The 15,607-nt window shown below is 48.1% G+C and overlaps 1 protein-coding gene across 3 annotated transcripts in view; it reads right to left on the reverse strand.

Annotated features, from left to right (window-relative positions):
* Positions 1-3,951: 3,951 nt before the first annotated feature.
* Positions 3,952-15,607, reverse strand: part of LOC119450586 (CD151 antigen-like) — a 48,770-nt gene continuing 37,114 nt past the window's right edge. For all 3 annotated transcript variants that reach the window (XM_037714093.2, XM_037714091.2, XM_037714092.2), the window contains exons 2-8: positions 14,858-14,928; positions 9,572-9,763; positions 7,970-8,044; positions 7,266-7,361; positions 6,626-6,796; positions 5,895-5,978; positions 3,952-4,730 (exon numbers count right to left, since the gene is read on the reverse strand). In XM_037714093.2, coding sequence (XP_037570021.1) covers positions 4,683-4,730; positions 5,895-5,978; positions 6,626-6,796; positions 7,266-7,361; positions 7,970-8,044; positions 9,572-9,763; positions 14,858-14,928 — 737 coding nt within the window. In that variant the 3' untranslated portion in view covers positions 3,952-4,682. The remainder of the gene's footprint in view (positions 4,731-5,894; positions 5,979-6,625; positions 6,797-7,265; positions 7,362-7,969; positions 8,045-9,571; positions 9,764-14,857; positions 14,929-15,607) is intronic.

Genomic DNA, 15,607 nt, shown 5'->3' on the forward strand with positions numbered 1-15,607 from the left:
GGACGTTTGGCACTTCTAAGTGTTCCCGCCCTTACAGCTGTCGAAGTGTCAAGCTCGAACTTCATAGTCGGTTCGACTCACGTAGCGTCACCGTAGATGCGTTGGAGGTACCGGAAGTCTGCACCGTGAAGACTCCAGCCATCGGACCAGATCTCCTCGCACAGTTGCGTGAACGCAAGATGTTTGTCGCAGATGATAATCGACTGGGCGATCGGCCGATACCGACAATCAGTGTCCTTATAGGATCAGATTGCTATTGGCGCATAGTGACCGGAAGAATAGAACGTCTACGCAGCGATCTATGCGCGGTTGAGACGGTCTTCGGTTGGCTAGTGCAAGGCGTCTACCCAGTAAGGCCCGCCAATGCCTTGCCTAATTGGAACTGCAGCGCATCTGCCCTATTCCTTGCGTGTGAGCGGAATGGGCAAGCCGAACCTGACATTGCTGACCCGACGGAGATGTGGCGACTCGATGCAATAGGGATAACCGACCCTCAGGATACCGCTGGAGTTTGTGACCAAACGGCAATGACTCAGTTCACACAGTACGTGCACAAGGAAGCTGGACGTTACGTGGTTCCTCTGATGATAAGGCACCAGGGAAGACTGACTAGCACCAATCGAAGTGTCGCCGAAAACCGGCTCAGACGCCAGCTTCAGCGCTTCGACGGACAACAGGAGCTACTCCAGGAGTATGACCGCACCATCAGTGAGTACTTCAAAGAAGGTCACGCCGAACGTGTCGACACCTCTCGAGAACCCGAAGCGACGGTTTACTACCTTCCGCACCATGCAGTCATCCGTCGGGAAGCTATCACTACGAAGATACGCGTAGTGTTTGACGCCTCTTCCCATGAACGGGGCGAGTCATCGCTCAACGATATCTTGGACAAAGGGGTGAAACTTGGTGCCGAGCTCTTGCAACTGCTTGTACAGTTCAGGATGAACCCAATTATCCTGACAGCGGACATCCGGAAGGCTTTCCTTCAAATTTCAATCCGACCTGAAGACCGCGACGCTCTCCGCTTTCTATGGGTTGACCGACTGCCCGGCGACGAGGGGAAAATACCTTCCATCGTCGAATGGCGAATGACTCGTGTGCCCTTCGGAGCGTCGTCTAGCCCTTTCCTTCTATCTGCTACTTTGCAGCATCACTTCGAAATGTGGAAAAGGGCTCAGCCAATAATAGCTACACGCCTAAAGACATCATTCTACGTGGACGACCTCGTCATAGGAGCTTCCACTGAAGAAGAGGCCCTCGAAATCTACCGTGCTGCATTAGCCATCTTAGCAGATGCAAGTATGGAGTTGAGAAAGTGGTGCTCCAACTCCAGCGTTCTTTGCCATCAATTCCTGAAGGACAACACTTCTCTCGACACCATTGGAGAAGCCAAAGCAACAACAAAGCTGCTTGGCTTAGTATGGGACCGCGAAGCTGACGATATCGTGCTTACCACCAAAGCCGTTTCCGAGTATGTCGCTGCGCACTCAGCCACGAAACGCACCATTCTGCAGTCATTCGCAAGAATCTATGATCCTTTAGGTCTTATGGCTCCGTTCATCATTCGAGCGAAATTATTGTTCCAGCAGCTGTGGCGTAGGAACTCACCGTGGGATGAGCCATTACCGGAAGACGTCGAGAAACAGTGGGAAGGCTGGACATCCGAACTACCAACGCTCTCCTCGCTGCGAATTCCACGCTGCGTCATCTGTCACAATCCGCGACAGATTTCACCGTTTGAACTTCACCTGTTCTGCGATGCAAGCCCACTGGCATACGGCGTAGCCGTCTACATGCGCTACGAGATCAGAGGAGGAACAGTTAAGGTTCAGCTGCTCATGAGCAAGTGCAGGGTCGCACCGCTGAAGACTACCTCGCTGCCACGCCTAGAGCTGCTTGCGTGCCTGTTGGCTGCCAGGCTTTGGAACTACCTCCGAGGAATTCCAGAGACATCCAGCTGTCAGGGCGTGTTTTGGAGCGACTCATCGATAGCCCTACACTGGATTGCTGCTGACGCGAGACGTTGGGAGACTTTCGTGAGAAACCGTGTTCTCGAAATCCAACGCTTGACTTCGGGGTATTCTTGGAGGCACTGTGCAGGCACCGACAACCCAGCAGATTTGCTCACGCGTGGAGTAGCAGCCCAGTTATTGACGCGCAAGTTTTGCTGGTGGACCGGTCCTACGTGGTTGTCACAGCCCCATTTGCAATGGCCTGCGAATATTTGTTCTGCTCCTTCACCGGAGGCCCTTTCTAGCGAGACCAGTGAAGAGATATCCGCTTGCCCCACCGCAGTAGTGGTACTCTCGTCGCCCCCACACGAGCCATTGCTTGAGGTTGCAAGCTTTGGACGCCTCTCCCGATTACTGCGAGTAACGGCTTGGATCATGCGGTTTCGTCGGAACGCTTCGCAGAACATGCCATCTTGTACCGGACCACTTACGGCGTCAGAGTTGCACCAGGCGGAGATGTATTGGTTGAGGCATGTCCAACACTCCGCATTCGCAATCGAAGTCAAGGCCTTGGAGGAAGAACAACGAGTTCCCAACACCTCCAGTGTGCTGACGCTACAGCCGTTTCTCGACCGTGACAGACTACTTCGTGTAGGAGGCCGACTGCAGCAGCTTAACGACCGAGAGGAATTGAAGCATCCGATCTTGCTTCCTTCAGATCACCGGTTCACCGACCTCTTGGTTGATGCAACACACGTAAGGCTCCTACATGGAGGAGTTCAGCTCACCCTCCTGGACCTTCGGGAACGCTTTTGGATCCTCAAGGGGCGTCGCACAGTGAAGCGCGTTCTGAAAGCGTGCTTAGCATGCCGCCGACGGCGCCTACTTCCCGAAGCTGCCCCTGTAGCACCCTTGCCAAGGGAAAGAATTAGTGAAGCAACACCGTTTGAAGTGGTGGGAATTGACTTCTGCGGGCCACTCTATTGTCGTGCTGAATTACCATCCACTGTAAAAGTGTACATCGTTGTTTTTTCTTGTGCTGTGACGAGGGCAGTACACCTGGAGCTCACCACAGATATGACAGCGCAAGCATTTTTGCTAGCCTTCAGACGCTTTGCAGCACGACGTGGAATTCCTGCTATCGTGCACTCTGACAACGCGAAAACATTCCGCTGCAGCGCCAAGCATTTGTGCTCCCCTGTCAAAGACAACGTTCAAGACTATGCCAGCTCTCACCGAATCCAATGGCGCTTTATTGCTGAATGTGCGCCGTGGTGGGGAGGCTTCTGGGAGCGTGTAATCCGCACAATTAAGGATGCACTGAAGCGTTGCCTGGGACGGAGCAGCTTGAGCTACAACGAGCTACTCACCGTGCTTGCTGAAGTTGAGGCGGCAGTTAACTGCCGTCCGCTCACCTACTTGGAGGATGACGTCACATCCGCAGAAGTTTTGACGCCCTCACACTTCTTAGTCGGCAAGCGTCTCGTCACTTTGCCAACAGAACAAGAAAACCCCGCTCTTATTGCTGACGCGCCTGACCTTCGACGACGAGCTCGGCATCGGGAACAGCTGCTTCGCAGGCTTTGGAAGCAGTGGAAGAAGGAATACCTTCTTTTCCTGCGCTCTGCTCACCACAGCAAGCCTGTGCCGTCATCGAACTTAAAGCCCGACGATCTTGTCGTCGTCGAGGACATAAACACTCCGCCTATGGCATGGAAGATGGGCCGCGTCGTCAAGGCGTTTCAAGGAAGAGACGGTATTGCGCGGTCCTTCCTGATACTACTATCGAACGGCCAGCAAGTGCGACGTCCCATACAGCGGCTTTACCTCCTGGAGGCGCACACGTGCAGCGCGGCCGCGGGAGTGTGATGAAAACTGAAGACGACGAAGAGGAGAGAACGCGTGAAAAAAAGGCTCGCGCTAGCGCCATCTTTGAGCAGTCGGTTCAATAAACCGCTACCGGCGGACGCGCAGTCGCTTCGTTCCTTACAACTCTTCTGTCTATAACATGATTATAAATGCAAGTTATTAAGTTCAGAAAAATAACCCTTGTCCGCTAAACAGGCTCAGGGGCACGGTCTAGAAAGCTGTACAAAAGTTAATAAATTACAGAAGGCTTGACAAGCAGGAACGGCATGAAAAAACAACAACAACGTGAGTCGACGACACAGCGATACACACAACCAAACGCGCAATGCAGGAGATTCAAGAAGCGTCTCCGCACTCCAGGCGCTACGAATGTAACAGTCCATACAAAATAAAATAAAAGGGCGGGGGAATAAAAATTGCGCAACAAAAAAAAAAAACCTTTAACAGAAACGGCGCACTTCTCACTGGAATGGCAAGAAAACAAAAGCTCGCCTTGCTCGCTTAAAAATGTCCGTGCTCCAGCATTTTTTTGGTGAATTCCAGTATAGGCACTTCTAAAGCGGGTGTCCACTCATTGTAAAGGCGGCTGTGGCTGCAGAAGCGTCCCTCCTGCCAGGAGTTCTTTCAGTCTTGCTCGTCTTCTCTGTCGTCACGTGGCCGGACCGGGGGGCGAACACTAAACAAAACTCAAGGGCGAAAGCCGCTGCGAAACTCAACAACGCCAGCGACGTGGAGAGCCGTCGTTGGCACCTTTGGTTGAAGGAGGAGCGTGGCACGTACACACAGGCATGTGCACTGTAGCGAGGAGTAGGCACCAGGTCGCCGCCGGATATGACGTCATGGATAGGCTCCGCTCGTTGCTTAGCGGATCATGAGGAACATGGCGCACGAGAGGACCATTCCGACAACCTGCGAGAAGCAAAGGCAAAGCTAGCGTTACGAGCTGTCCTTTCAAATGCGCAGAGAACGCAAGCATACACTACACGCATAAACATAGACGAAACACACGAAACAATTTATTGTTCTGCAAAAGTCTGGGCAATGCAGTAGCACAGAATTACTAAATATTAGCGCACTAAGAAGTACTGAATCCGATACCAGAACATTATGAGCACCGGCATTTTCTAGCAAGCGTGTGCTGCACTTGTGGTATAGAAAGCAGCCAGACAGTTATGTCAAGTAGAAGCATACCCTTATAACTAAAATACACAAAATAGAACTACGAATGGACATGCAAGGGAACAAGGCGACAGCAATTTTTGCCCGTACGATTTTCTACCGCCGGCGTCAAACTTAAAACCTATCAGCCCAGCAACAGATGCAGTTTGAAAAAAAGAAAAAAAAAGGTCTCACTTGAATTCTGAGAGCAAAAAATTTGGTTCGAGCATTGGCACGTTTAAAATGGTCGTCCCTTTTTGTTCTCTACGTTGAGATTACCGCAACTGAACTTTTCTAAGCTAAATTGGCCATTCGAGAGCATGTTCTTGCAGGCGCGTTAATAGAATATAACGAAGTAATTTAACACTTCGTTCGTAGCAAATCGTGCGAAACCGCTAGGAATAGAATACACATTCCCGAATCTGTCTGATAGAGCCTTAACAGCTCTTGTGTCATGTAAAAACAAAATTCGAATAAAAACCGGCATTGATTAATCATATACGGTGTATTGACATCTCTCTGCTTTCGTGAAGCATGAAAATCGACGATAGAGTACATTCACAAACGTGCAGTGCTGCGTTAACTCCGTACAAAAAGTTTTCGTGTTTATTCTGCATGTTCTATAGTTGCTTTTGATGACTGTGCAGGATAAGTCAACATTAAACATTTATTTCGCCCACAAAAAAATTCGGTGCTCAGTTGGGTAATAAAAAAGTTAATCAGCTTTAAGAAACACTGCCTGTGAAGAGGCAGCATGCAGTATCCTAACGATGAGCATTCTGACAGGTATTCAGCTGAATTATGATATGAGAATGCCTTCTTGATCACACAGCAGACTTCTTCTGCTGTATTTTACTTTCTTAATTTATAAAAGAAAATATCATGTTCGTCTGAACAAAATAAGGAGATACTTACTAAAAGGCAGGAGATGCCGATTCCTATTCCACCTACAATGACAGCATGTCCCTTGACGAAGTCCCGGACTTTTTCGTGACAGCTCTGCAGAAGACAAAGTGAGGAAGACAGATGCATTAGTTTTAACATTGCAATTGGAACTTTACCGATTATCTACCCTGTGCAAGAAAATCTAAATAAGATATCTTGAAAGAGTGCTTCACAAATAGCCGTCTAAATGTAGTAACTGACAGACTAACTATCGCTGGTTTCCAAGATACACGATGACTGCGTCAGCATCGTGGCCCTGGTATCCACTTTCTTGTATCCAGAATACCATGCGGTTTTTTAAAACATTTCAAAGCTGTACTCTATTTCTTAAGCACTGCTTGGCAGCTCGCGACCCACGAGGAATGATTTATCTTGGAAGAAGTTTGAAAACAGACGGCGACACACAGGACTAGACAACAGCGCAGGTGCCAGTGCAATCAGTCATCTTCTTTTGAACCATTTCTTCAAACACGTATTCGTACTAAGCAGTCAAACGACAAGTCATATTCAACCATGAGAGTTTCTATTCTGAAATGCAATTCTAATACCTTCGGAACCTGCGCAACTCTCATCCTGTGTGACTGTTTGAAGATGCCCCAGCTAAAGAAGCGCAGTCATGATATCCAGCACGCTGTAGAGGACTGACATTATCTTATGCAAGATAATACGTGCCGCAAGTAACAAATAGTGAAGATACTCACGTCCATGTAAGTGTCTCGGTCCGTAGGGTTCTTGGAGCAAGCATGAAGCCACTCCTTTTTCATGCAGCACGACTCCGGCACTTGATGATTTGCGTTGAAGTGGGAGTTTTTGAGCTGCCAGATTCGGTACGGTTCAGTTTTCGCTTGTAGTTGAACACCACAGCACTGGAACTGCAGAAAGAGAAAGATATATATTTAGTTGAAACTCCGAACTCGCGTTCACATGGAGCACTTACACTTGGCAAAAGTTATTGCGTTTGATTGTTTAATTAAAAAATAGCCGGAATCATAACGAAATATCCTAGTTCCAACGTGTGCTCTAAATGCGACTCTTTTCTAATTATCTGCTGAAGTCATTATACGAGTTATATATATATATATATATATATATATATATATATATATATATATCTTAATTTCAGACATGTAGGCAATGCTCTCATTGCTCCGATGGGACCACGTCACTCTGTTGTGAGCATGTCCATTGTAGGAAAATACCTGATAGAAACTGCAACTTTCGGCGTCGAATGCGAGCACAGCTTCTCTAGTTTCTGTTCGTCGTACACCTTTATTATTGATTTCTACACATCAAGATATTGGCGATCAATTCGAAGGTACACGTTTCGAAATGTGAACTTACGTGCTGCTGCACTGCGTCCCATGCGTCCGTGACGACGGAGTCGTTTTTGTAGGAGGGAATGGACATGACCATTTCTTGGTACATCCGGTCGTCCACCTAAAAAGTGCAAAATTGAAGGAGAACACATGAAACTGCTGTAAAGGATCTCGCAATCGCGAAAGCTACAAATGCTGTTTGGCAGCGCAAGCTCGCTTATCTCAGTTTTTTGCATAAGAATGAGTTGTTAACATTATACTTGCTCTCAACATTTCTAATTATGTATCTACCTGGCATTTTATTTAGCTCCGCTGTAATTTCCTGGGATCACAATATCCAGCATGCATTTCCCGGGTTATTAATTAATTCCGTGGGATGATTCTGGTAATTCTGTCTAAGATTTGCATCGCTCCGTCTGTCATCTGCCATATTCTTTTTGTTATCGCATATGTTTACCTGAACAGCATTTAAATATAGAACGTTGGAGCAGCGCTTGTTCTTATCAATAAAGTTCGAGAGTTGCTGGACTAAAACAAAAAAGGGGGTTCTCGCTTGCATGAAGCTATGCTATTGATCAAAATTGACGATAATACATTGCCAGATAAACAAAATGAGAAAATGTAATGGTCTAATCTTCTACGAAAGCTTGGCGTAAATGATCACGCTATAATATTAATTATTTCCTCTAAGTATGTTTCTCGCTTATAATAATCACTGATATTGCTTACCTCATTCCTGAAGACGTATCCTAATATGCCTCCGACGAGCATTGTGATGAATATCATGAAGAGTATTATGAAGTACTGGAAAGAAATGAAAAGGAGACATATTAGCAACGGTATGCGACGGACACTGGGGAAGAAAAAAAAAGAGAAAAGAACACAAATCTGTCCATAAAGTGAATAACTATGAAAAGGGAATAACATGAAACTATGTAGTATTTCAAAGTTTATTTGTTAGCCGCCGTACTTTATTCAACAAATTCGTGTCCAACTGTGCGCTAATAAACGCCACTCTGTACACTCACACTAGGACTTATTAACACTCGTTTCCATGTTTATAAAAAAAACGTACATGTGCTTTTGTCTTTTTGTGTAATGTTGCTAAACTATAGGGTGCTGATATTGTTGGACTTGTTTATCCAACCAAGCATTTCATGTTTACGACTAAGGCATGTTTATTTATTCATTCACCGTAATTTGCTTTATTTCCCTTGAAAGCAGTGAGCATCAGGAATCGAAGTAACATTTTGAAGAATATATATTTTTTCGCACAGCCTCCTGTCAAACAAACTTGTTATACTCCATCCCCCAGGTTCTACCAATGTTGGTGGAGCGTCACAAACACACGTTCAGGGGTGAACAACATCGCTCATTGTGCATAATCCTGCGGCGCACGTGACAGTTTACGACGGCAGAATATTTCAGTAAGATACGGCGGGCGATTCAAGAGTCACTCCTCGAAAAACAATAAGGCAGAAGATGCTCGAGACATGAAATCGGTCCGCGTTCACGCGAAGGCCCATTTGTTGACCGCGTCTCTCAGTTCGTTTCCATGTCGACAAAGGTACAACAAATAACACGGTGTGCCTGCACGAGTTCGAGCACGTCACCCCCGAAGCCTTTGGACTCGCGTAGCACGTCTCGGGAGCATTCCCAGATCAATATGCGCGCGCGATTCTGAGAAAGTACCTCTCCGTGGGCGGGTCGATGCTACAGCGGCCGTTGAAGCCCATAGATTTCGAACCGCGACCACAAGCGGCCATTGGTCGCTTCCGCCGCAAAGTGTTTCGGACCCTCCCCACCGGTGCTTGGTCCACAAAATGGAACGAAGAGGAAACGAGAGCATCGAAGGACGATGCACTCATTTGCCGTGTCACGACCGAGGTCGTGTCGCAACGAACTTTCTCGGATACGCAGAATGCGTTCGTTCGATAATCGCTCGATTAAAGACCACTGGCCGCTGAAACGTAGATAGTTGCGTGACGGTGTTTCACTGTCCTCGTATAAGCGTTACACGCATCGTAGTTGTTTGAGGCAAAGCTAAGAATAGGCTGTTTTCCTCGCTGCACATAGTAACACTTAAACACTTGATGCCCACTGGGAAAACCTCGCAAACGAGGTCGAATATCGCTTACTGCCAAAAGAAGAAAAAAAACGCAAGCTGGAGATAAACGATTTTGTGAGACATTGTCATTCCGCATTCTGAAGTTATGATGATATATTCTCGAGCAACACTGCCAGAGGTATTGTCGTTTGCATGAATACTTTCTCACTGCATTCAGACACTGTCTTGGGCAGTACGGGCATGTGGGTGGCAGGGAAACCTACCGTGAGAAGCATGCACTTGATCTCCTTGAAGGCGCCGAGGCAGCCGAGGAAGGAGATTATAGTGACGACGACCCCGGTGGCGATGAGAATGGACGCCGAGCTGACGTACAGGTCCGTGCCCAGGAGACGCTCCATGAAGGACCGGTCGGCCAGGGTCCAGATGCCCACCGCGAACACCACCACTCCGCCAACCTGGGTTTGCAAGGTGGTACATATAAGCCAGTGGTCAGACTTGAACGCTGCCGCTCTCTTTGCCTAAAGCTTTGCATACACACTACTTTACAAGGAACATAGCGTTTCCAAGCAAGTTCCATCTGCTAAGAACATGGACAGCCCCTTCAAAATGCTTTCACGTGATTTTTAGGTCTTATAGATGCGCGCAAACAAGAGCAAAGTGGAGGGAAGACAACGCCAGCGATTGTGCTGCATTTTATCTATCTCCCATTGCGCATCATCTAAGCTGCATTCCTCAATACCGGACTACTATATAAAACAGTTCCTGGAGACCCTGTTGCAGACTTGCTTTATACATTTTGCACTGTGCTTTGAAGGACATGTTAGAAAGCCAGATGTCTGACTTTCAACCATGACCTACATGCTGTGTCGGTCATGTCAGAATGCTATTCACGTTAATTGGCCTTATTTCTGGTGCACTAAATAAACCCAGGAAAAGCTCTGTTGTTTGTCGATACGAACTTAGACAAGAGAACAAACTTTAAAGCTGTCTAAGTTGTGAAACTTTATGCGCAGTCATGGTGCTCGCTAGTAAGCTCGAGGAGCTTAGGAAGGCTGTGCGGGCAACCTTCCCAATTTTCAGAATGAGCAGCGTCACGCTGATTGAAACAGAGCAGAATAGATTGCGCACAATTAGCGAATACCTGCCATGTCCCGGTCATTATGATCCCTTCAAACGTCCTCGAGCCTTACAAAACACTGTACAAGAGAATAGCGTCTGCATCGGCTTCGATGCTTCTGATTCACTCTGCGTGATATACCAGCCTGAAATAAATGCGTCTTTAATCGCTACATTTTTTTCGTCGTCGCGTATTCCATTGTCAAGACTGTTCTTACATCCTGGTGCTCGGGCACTCTTTCCTTGCGCCTGACTCAGTGACCCAATTTACGCACCGGTGAACGGCGGCTATGGTCTACTTTTCGCTTGTTTACCTTCCACGCATGAGTTCGAGCGTAAAATGATACCAGTCTGGTCAAAATCAAATGTGTAATCTGCTATTCTTGCCATTTAATCGTTAAACGTCACCGCCGCAGTACTAATTTCTGGCTAAGGCAGTACAGTAATCAAATTTATTACCACGCGTTTGTATAATCTGACCAAGCGCTCAGGTAAGTGATTTACAAACCATAGTGTTACAGCTTGCAGTTGTGTCATTTCGCCTTCCCATAAACACTGATACTTCCGCTACTTAGGTGCAACTATGCTGACTTTTAGATCACCAGGTTGCATTCAGGTACCACAAAGATCAAGGCTCGCACACGTGTGGGACGCAATGCCACTCTAATGCGCTGCCCTTCTATAAACGTTCAGACTTCGCCACACACTATCGTTGAATGACGGCGTGCAGCCATCCGCCCGCCTCCCAAGCTTCGGCCCAAAAGATGTTCCCACCACCCTACCCGAAGCTGTTCCTATTTATTTCAATTCTCCTCTTGCACCTACTCGACGCCTCTTCGGTGAGCATCGTTGCAATGTACCTCGACTGAGACTCTACACGGCAGCAACTAGGAGAGGACAGACCGCTGAACGGGTCCCCGCAGTACGCGGGCCCAGATAGTTGGCGTCTCATCGTCTGATCCTTGGTCTAAGAGGTGCCTCGTCCAAAGAGCACGGGGGCGCCAGGCACAGGCATGCCCATCCCCGGGACCCCTATCACTCCATTTTTAATGTCGCTTGCCCGGGATCGGCGGACCAGCTAGGTCGGGTCCGCTCGGGGACCACACCCAAAGTAAAAAACGAAGCACACGTCGCTTGGGCCCACATCCACGAGTACCACGCGCACTCTCTCTCTCTCTCTCTCAATCCTCGTCGTCGAATCTGCGCCGCTGGCTGTTACCCAGGGCCCGCTGTCCGAAACCGCGCGTTCTCGCGTCCTCCTCCTACAGCTGGGCCCGGCCCGATTTCCCAGCCCTCTGTATAGCCTCTCAACTTTCGCAAAGCCCTTCATTACGCCGGTGTCGTCCCAGCTCGACTCTCTTTCCTTCTGTCTCACGGCGTCCCGCTCTCCAGATTTGCCTTTCGACGAGCCGGGCGCGAGTGCCTGTGCTGCGCTGCTTTTATAAGCCGTTTCAAAAGGGCAAGTTCCTTCGGTGCTCTATGAAGAAGAGCGCGCCCGTGGCTGACCTTTATTAACTGGCGCGCTGTCGTGGTTTATTTATGCTAGCAGCCCTCCAGGGACGCAGGCTCGAATGTGCGAAGTTGTAATCACGACCTGTACGGTACCGGAGACGTATATCAATGTAATATTGGCCCCGCGAGGGACGCCAGACGCGCATACATGAAGACTTGGGCTAACGAATGCAAAACGCTATGGTTTCACTGCGACTGCGAGGGTGTGAGAGGATGGGTCTACACTTGATTTGCTTTTTTGTCTCGTGTACATTCTAAGAATATCTTGAAGGGAAGCGAATTGGTTCACTCCTTTCAGTAGAGTTCCACTGCCCTCTACAAAATTAAATGAAAAAATAATTTGCTTCAAATTAGACGCGAGACGCTCGTCAGTGACGACAGTCAACACTGCGCTGCAGGTGACGCACGGCCATTTACTTTTATTCTATATTTACTTTTTTTTATTAAACTTCTCTTTCAGGCCTTGCGTTCCGAGCATGTTATATCCTTGGATCAACATTCCTCAGTGGCTCCGAATTTCATGTGCGCAGCTTGTACTGTTTCCAGCTCAGCATTTTAACCAGGCACAGCTCGAAGCATTTGCTTCACGCAATCAACTATTCTCAAGGGGCCTGAGTTTCTTTTCTGAATTTGTTTACAAGGCGCCACGGCATGTGCGACGGTGTTTTTCTGTTTCGTCACGTTGCCTCGATTCAAAACCGGAGTCGAACCAACGACCTCAGAACATCTCGGGATCCCCTATCGTCGCGGCGTTTATACTCGTCCGGTTCGCCTCGATCGTAATCTCGACTGCCGGCCTATGTGGTATAGCAATGGATGCTCCGTGCGTGCTAATCGAAGCGTGCTAAAGCACAGCTTTCATTAACGCTTCCTTCATCTTCGACGGTACGCTGGCTTTGCGCAACCTTCGGCACGATAAATTGGTGATTTATAACCGAGTTTACGCGACGACGACGAACAGACGTCTTGGACGGAGAAGTCCATAACCTTCACCGATGCACGCGCCCAGCTCAAGGGTAAGGAGACAGAAAAAAAGCCTAATGAATTTACGAAGGTCAGCCACTTAAAAACTAATCCACACACACACACACACAGACGACGCAGATATTCCTCCAAAGCAACGAAGCATGCATATTTCCATCGGATCGGGCCTTTTTTTCTTTTTCTTTTCTTTTTTCTCGTCAATTCACCGACGATATTTGGACACGTGTTTCTCTCTTCGAATTTTCCAGCATTTTTTTTTCCTTTCGCCTCAGTTCTTTTTTTCTTTTTTGATTTTACTCGGCACCGATCGCACGCAGACTTTAGCAAAGGACCGCGGCCTCGTCACACAAACAAGCGATAACAGAAAGGTCGTTCCTCCTTTCGCAGTAGGAAAAATAAATAAATCTATAAATACATATCTGAACACCGGCGATCATGTGTGATGCAAGGGGATCCCGCGCCATCGCATCACGCCGTCCCTCAAGAATCGTAATTGCCCTGAGCGTCGCCGTGGCGTCTTTCCACGGGGAGATGCAGTATACGTAGTAATATCGGCAGAGGAGGGGTTAGTGCTCTCTCGTACGGGAGAAACGAGAGACAAACAGCGAGACCATCAAAGCAAAACAAAGACAAACAAAAAAAGAAAGGGGAGGGGGAGATCTTAAAGAGAGAGAGAGAGAGAGAAAAAAGAAAAAGCGCGATGGTTGGAGATATGGGGAAAGGAAAACAAGTTGGAAAATAAGGTTCGCCCATCGCAGGAACGAAAGAAATGAAGAAGCAGGATCCCTCGTCGGCCACTTGATTACGTGGGAGGGTGCCGAATAAAGTGTGTGTGTGCCGCTTTACCCTTGAGCGAAACGGAATCCGGCGCATATCGCCAATCTCACTCGGCCAGGCGCATGCGAAGTTGAAGCGGCGTGAATGAGGAGGAGGTAAATGCAGCCAGGGAGTATCTTTTTTTTTTTGTGTGTGTGTGTTTCTTTCTTTCTTCAGTCAAGGTCTCCAGACGCGTTCGCCGGTCGTCCTTCCGGTTTGCGGCGCAGCAGAACGCTGTGCGCCGAAGACACCCTTACAGGGGCGAAAAGCGGTGCTCGCACTCATGCTTTCGTTTAGGCTTCGTCAAACTTTTAGACGCTACAGAGCCCCGGTGACGGGAAGTGACAACGCGTTTCATATCCTGGTCTCCTGGCGCCAGGCGTGTGTACGTCTTCGTCCTTGTAATAACAGCTCTAGGCGGCACATATCACTCACAGAATGCCTTATAAAGTTTTGTGAAAAACTGTGCAGTTGCTATTGGATATATAAAAAAAAGGGGAGGGGGGGTATTTTGCTCATGATTTCTCAGCGCTTTAGATTGGCTTTCTAGCACATAGGAGATTGCGAAAGCATGACGACAATACACATCAGTGCTAAACAAGAAGGCTGAGTGCACTTTGGCTGCCGGATACCATGCCTTTACGACTGCAACCCAAAAGTAAAAGTAGAAATAACGCACATTGCAACGTATATGATCAGTACTTCGACGTTGTGCGTTAGGCATTCAAGCATTGCGGAAAAGCACCTTTACTCCCGGCGAAAAGGTTCTGCATTGCAATCTGCGCGGCAGAGCCTCAAGGATACTTTCGAATCTTTTCTGCTCACAGTGATATCTGTCTATATTCCCCAATCTTTTCTGAGCAGCTAAACGTGTCTGTTGAAGGGCGGCAGGGTTCAAAATTTGAAAAACTCGTGTACTGATAAAATTGGCATTCAAATAACCTTCTAAGTCATTCCTACTGATTACCTTCTGCTCGTACTCAAGGGTAACTCGAGCGAGTAACCGAACTGCACCTTGCGTGTCTTAAAAAAAAACAGTAAGGTAGCGCTAAAGGAAAAGAAAACAATGCTGCGATAGTCACAGTGACAATGTCAAGGATCGGGCGAAGAGCAGTACTCACCATGATGATGAAGTTGGCCACGAACAGTGCATACTTGACTACTTTCCCACACCCCTCCAACATTCTGGTATCTGCAAGACAAGGCAAACGAAAGAGGCAAGAGTTACTCGGCACGAAGTCACCACGACCTCCACTCACTAGAAACCAAGTTACAAAACAGATCTCATTACTCTCGGTTGCATAACTGCAGTCGCCTGAGAGCGGAGAACAAGGCTGCTTATAGAAACACGAGAAAAATATTGACAAAACGCGAAAAGATACTTGCGTATTAAAATTGGCAAATAATGCGGGATTGAAGCCGTATCACGAGGTAAACAAAGGATGACGTCGTCGCTGTTGCTGCGAGATATATAGAGAGCGGTGTAAACAGAGGGACATACTAAAGCGAAGCAAAACACGAGCGAAGGAGACGTAATCAGACCGATATCGTAATGCGATGGCCCCGGTATTTTTAGCCGCACCGCTCGTTGCGGCAGTTGGGCGTGGTCCTTTCCTGCGCGAGGAAGGAACAATCAGAACGTTGGGGACCTCCGAAAGTCACAAAGATTGATGCCGGCTTCGCCAACCTACCACCCCTCCACCTCAACCTCGACCGCCACTACAACCGCCCTCCCTCCTCTTCCCTTCCAGAATAGGAAATGCGGCCATCCCTGGATTGTACGCGTCATCGGAGACCTGCCTGCGACAAGGTCTCTCGTTCAAGGATCGTCCGCTGCCAAGTCCCCCGTGCACGTAGAGATCGATGTCGCT

This window comes from Dermacentor silvarum, chromosome 4 (assembly GCF_013339745.2).
Source record: "Dermacentor silvarum isolate Dsil-2018 chromosome 4, BIME_Dsil_1.4, whole genome shotgun sequence".
In the NCBI taxonomy this organism is placed as follows: Eukaryota; Metazoa; Arthropoda; class Arachnida; order Ixodida; family Ixodidae; genus Dermacentor; species Dermacentor silvarum.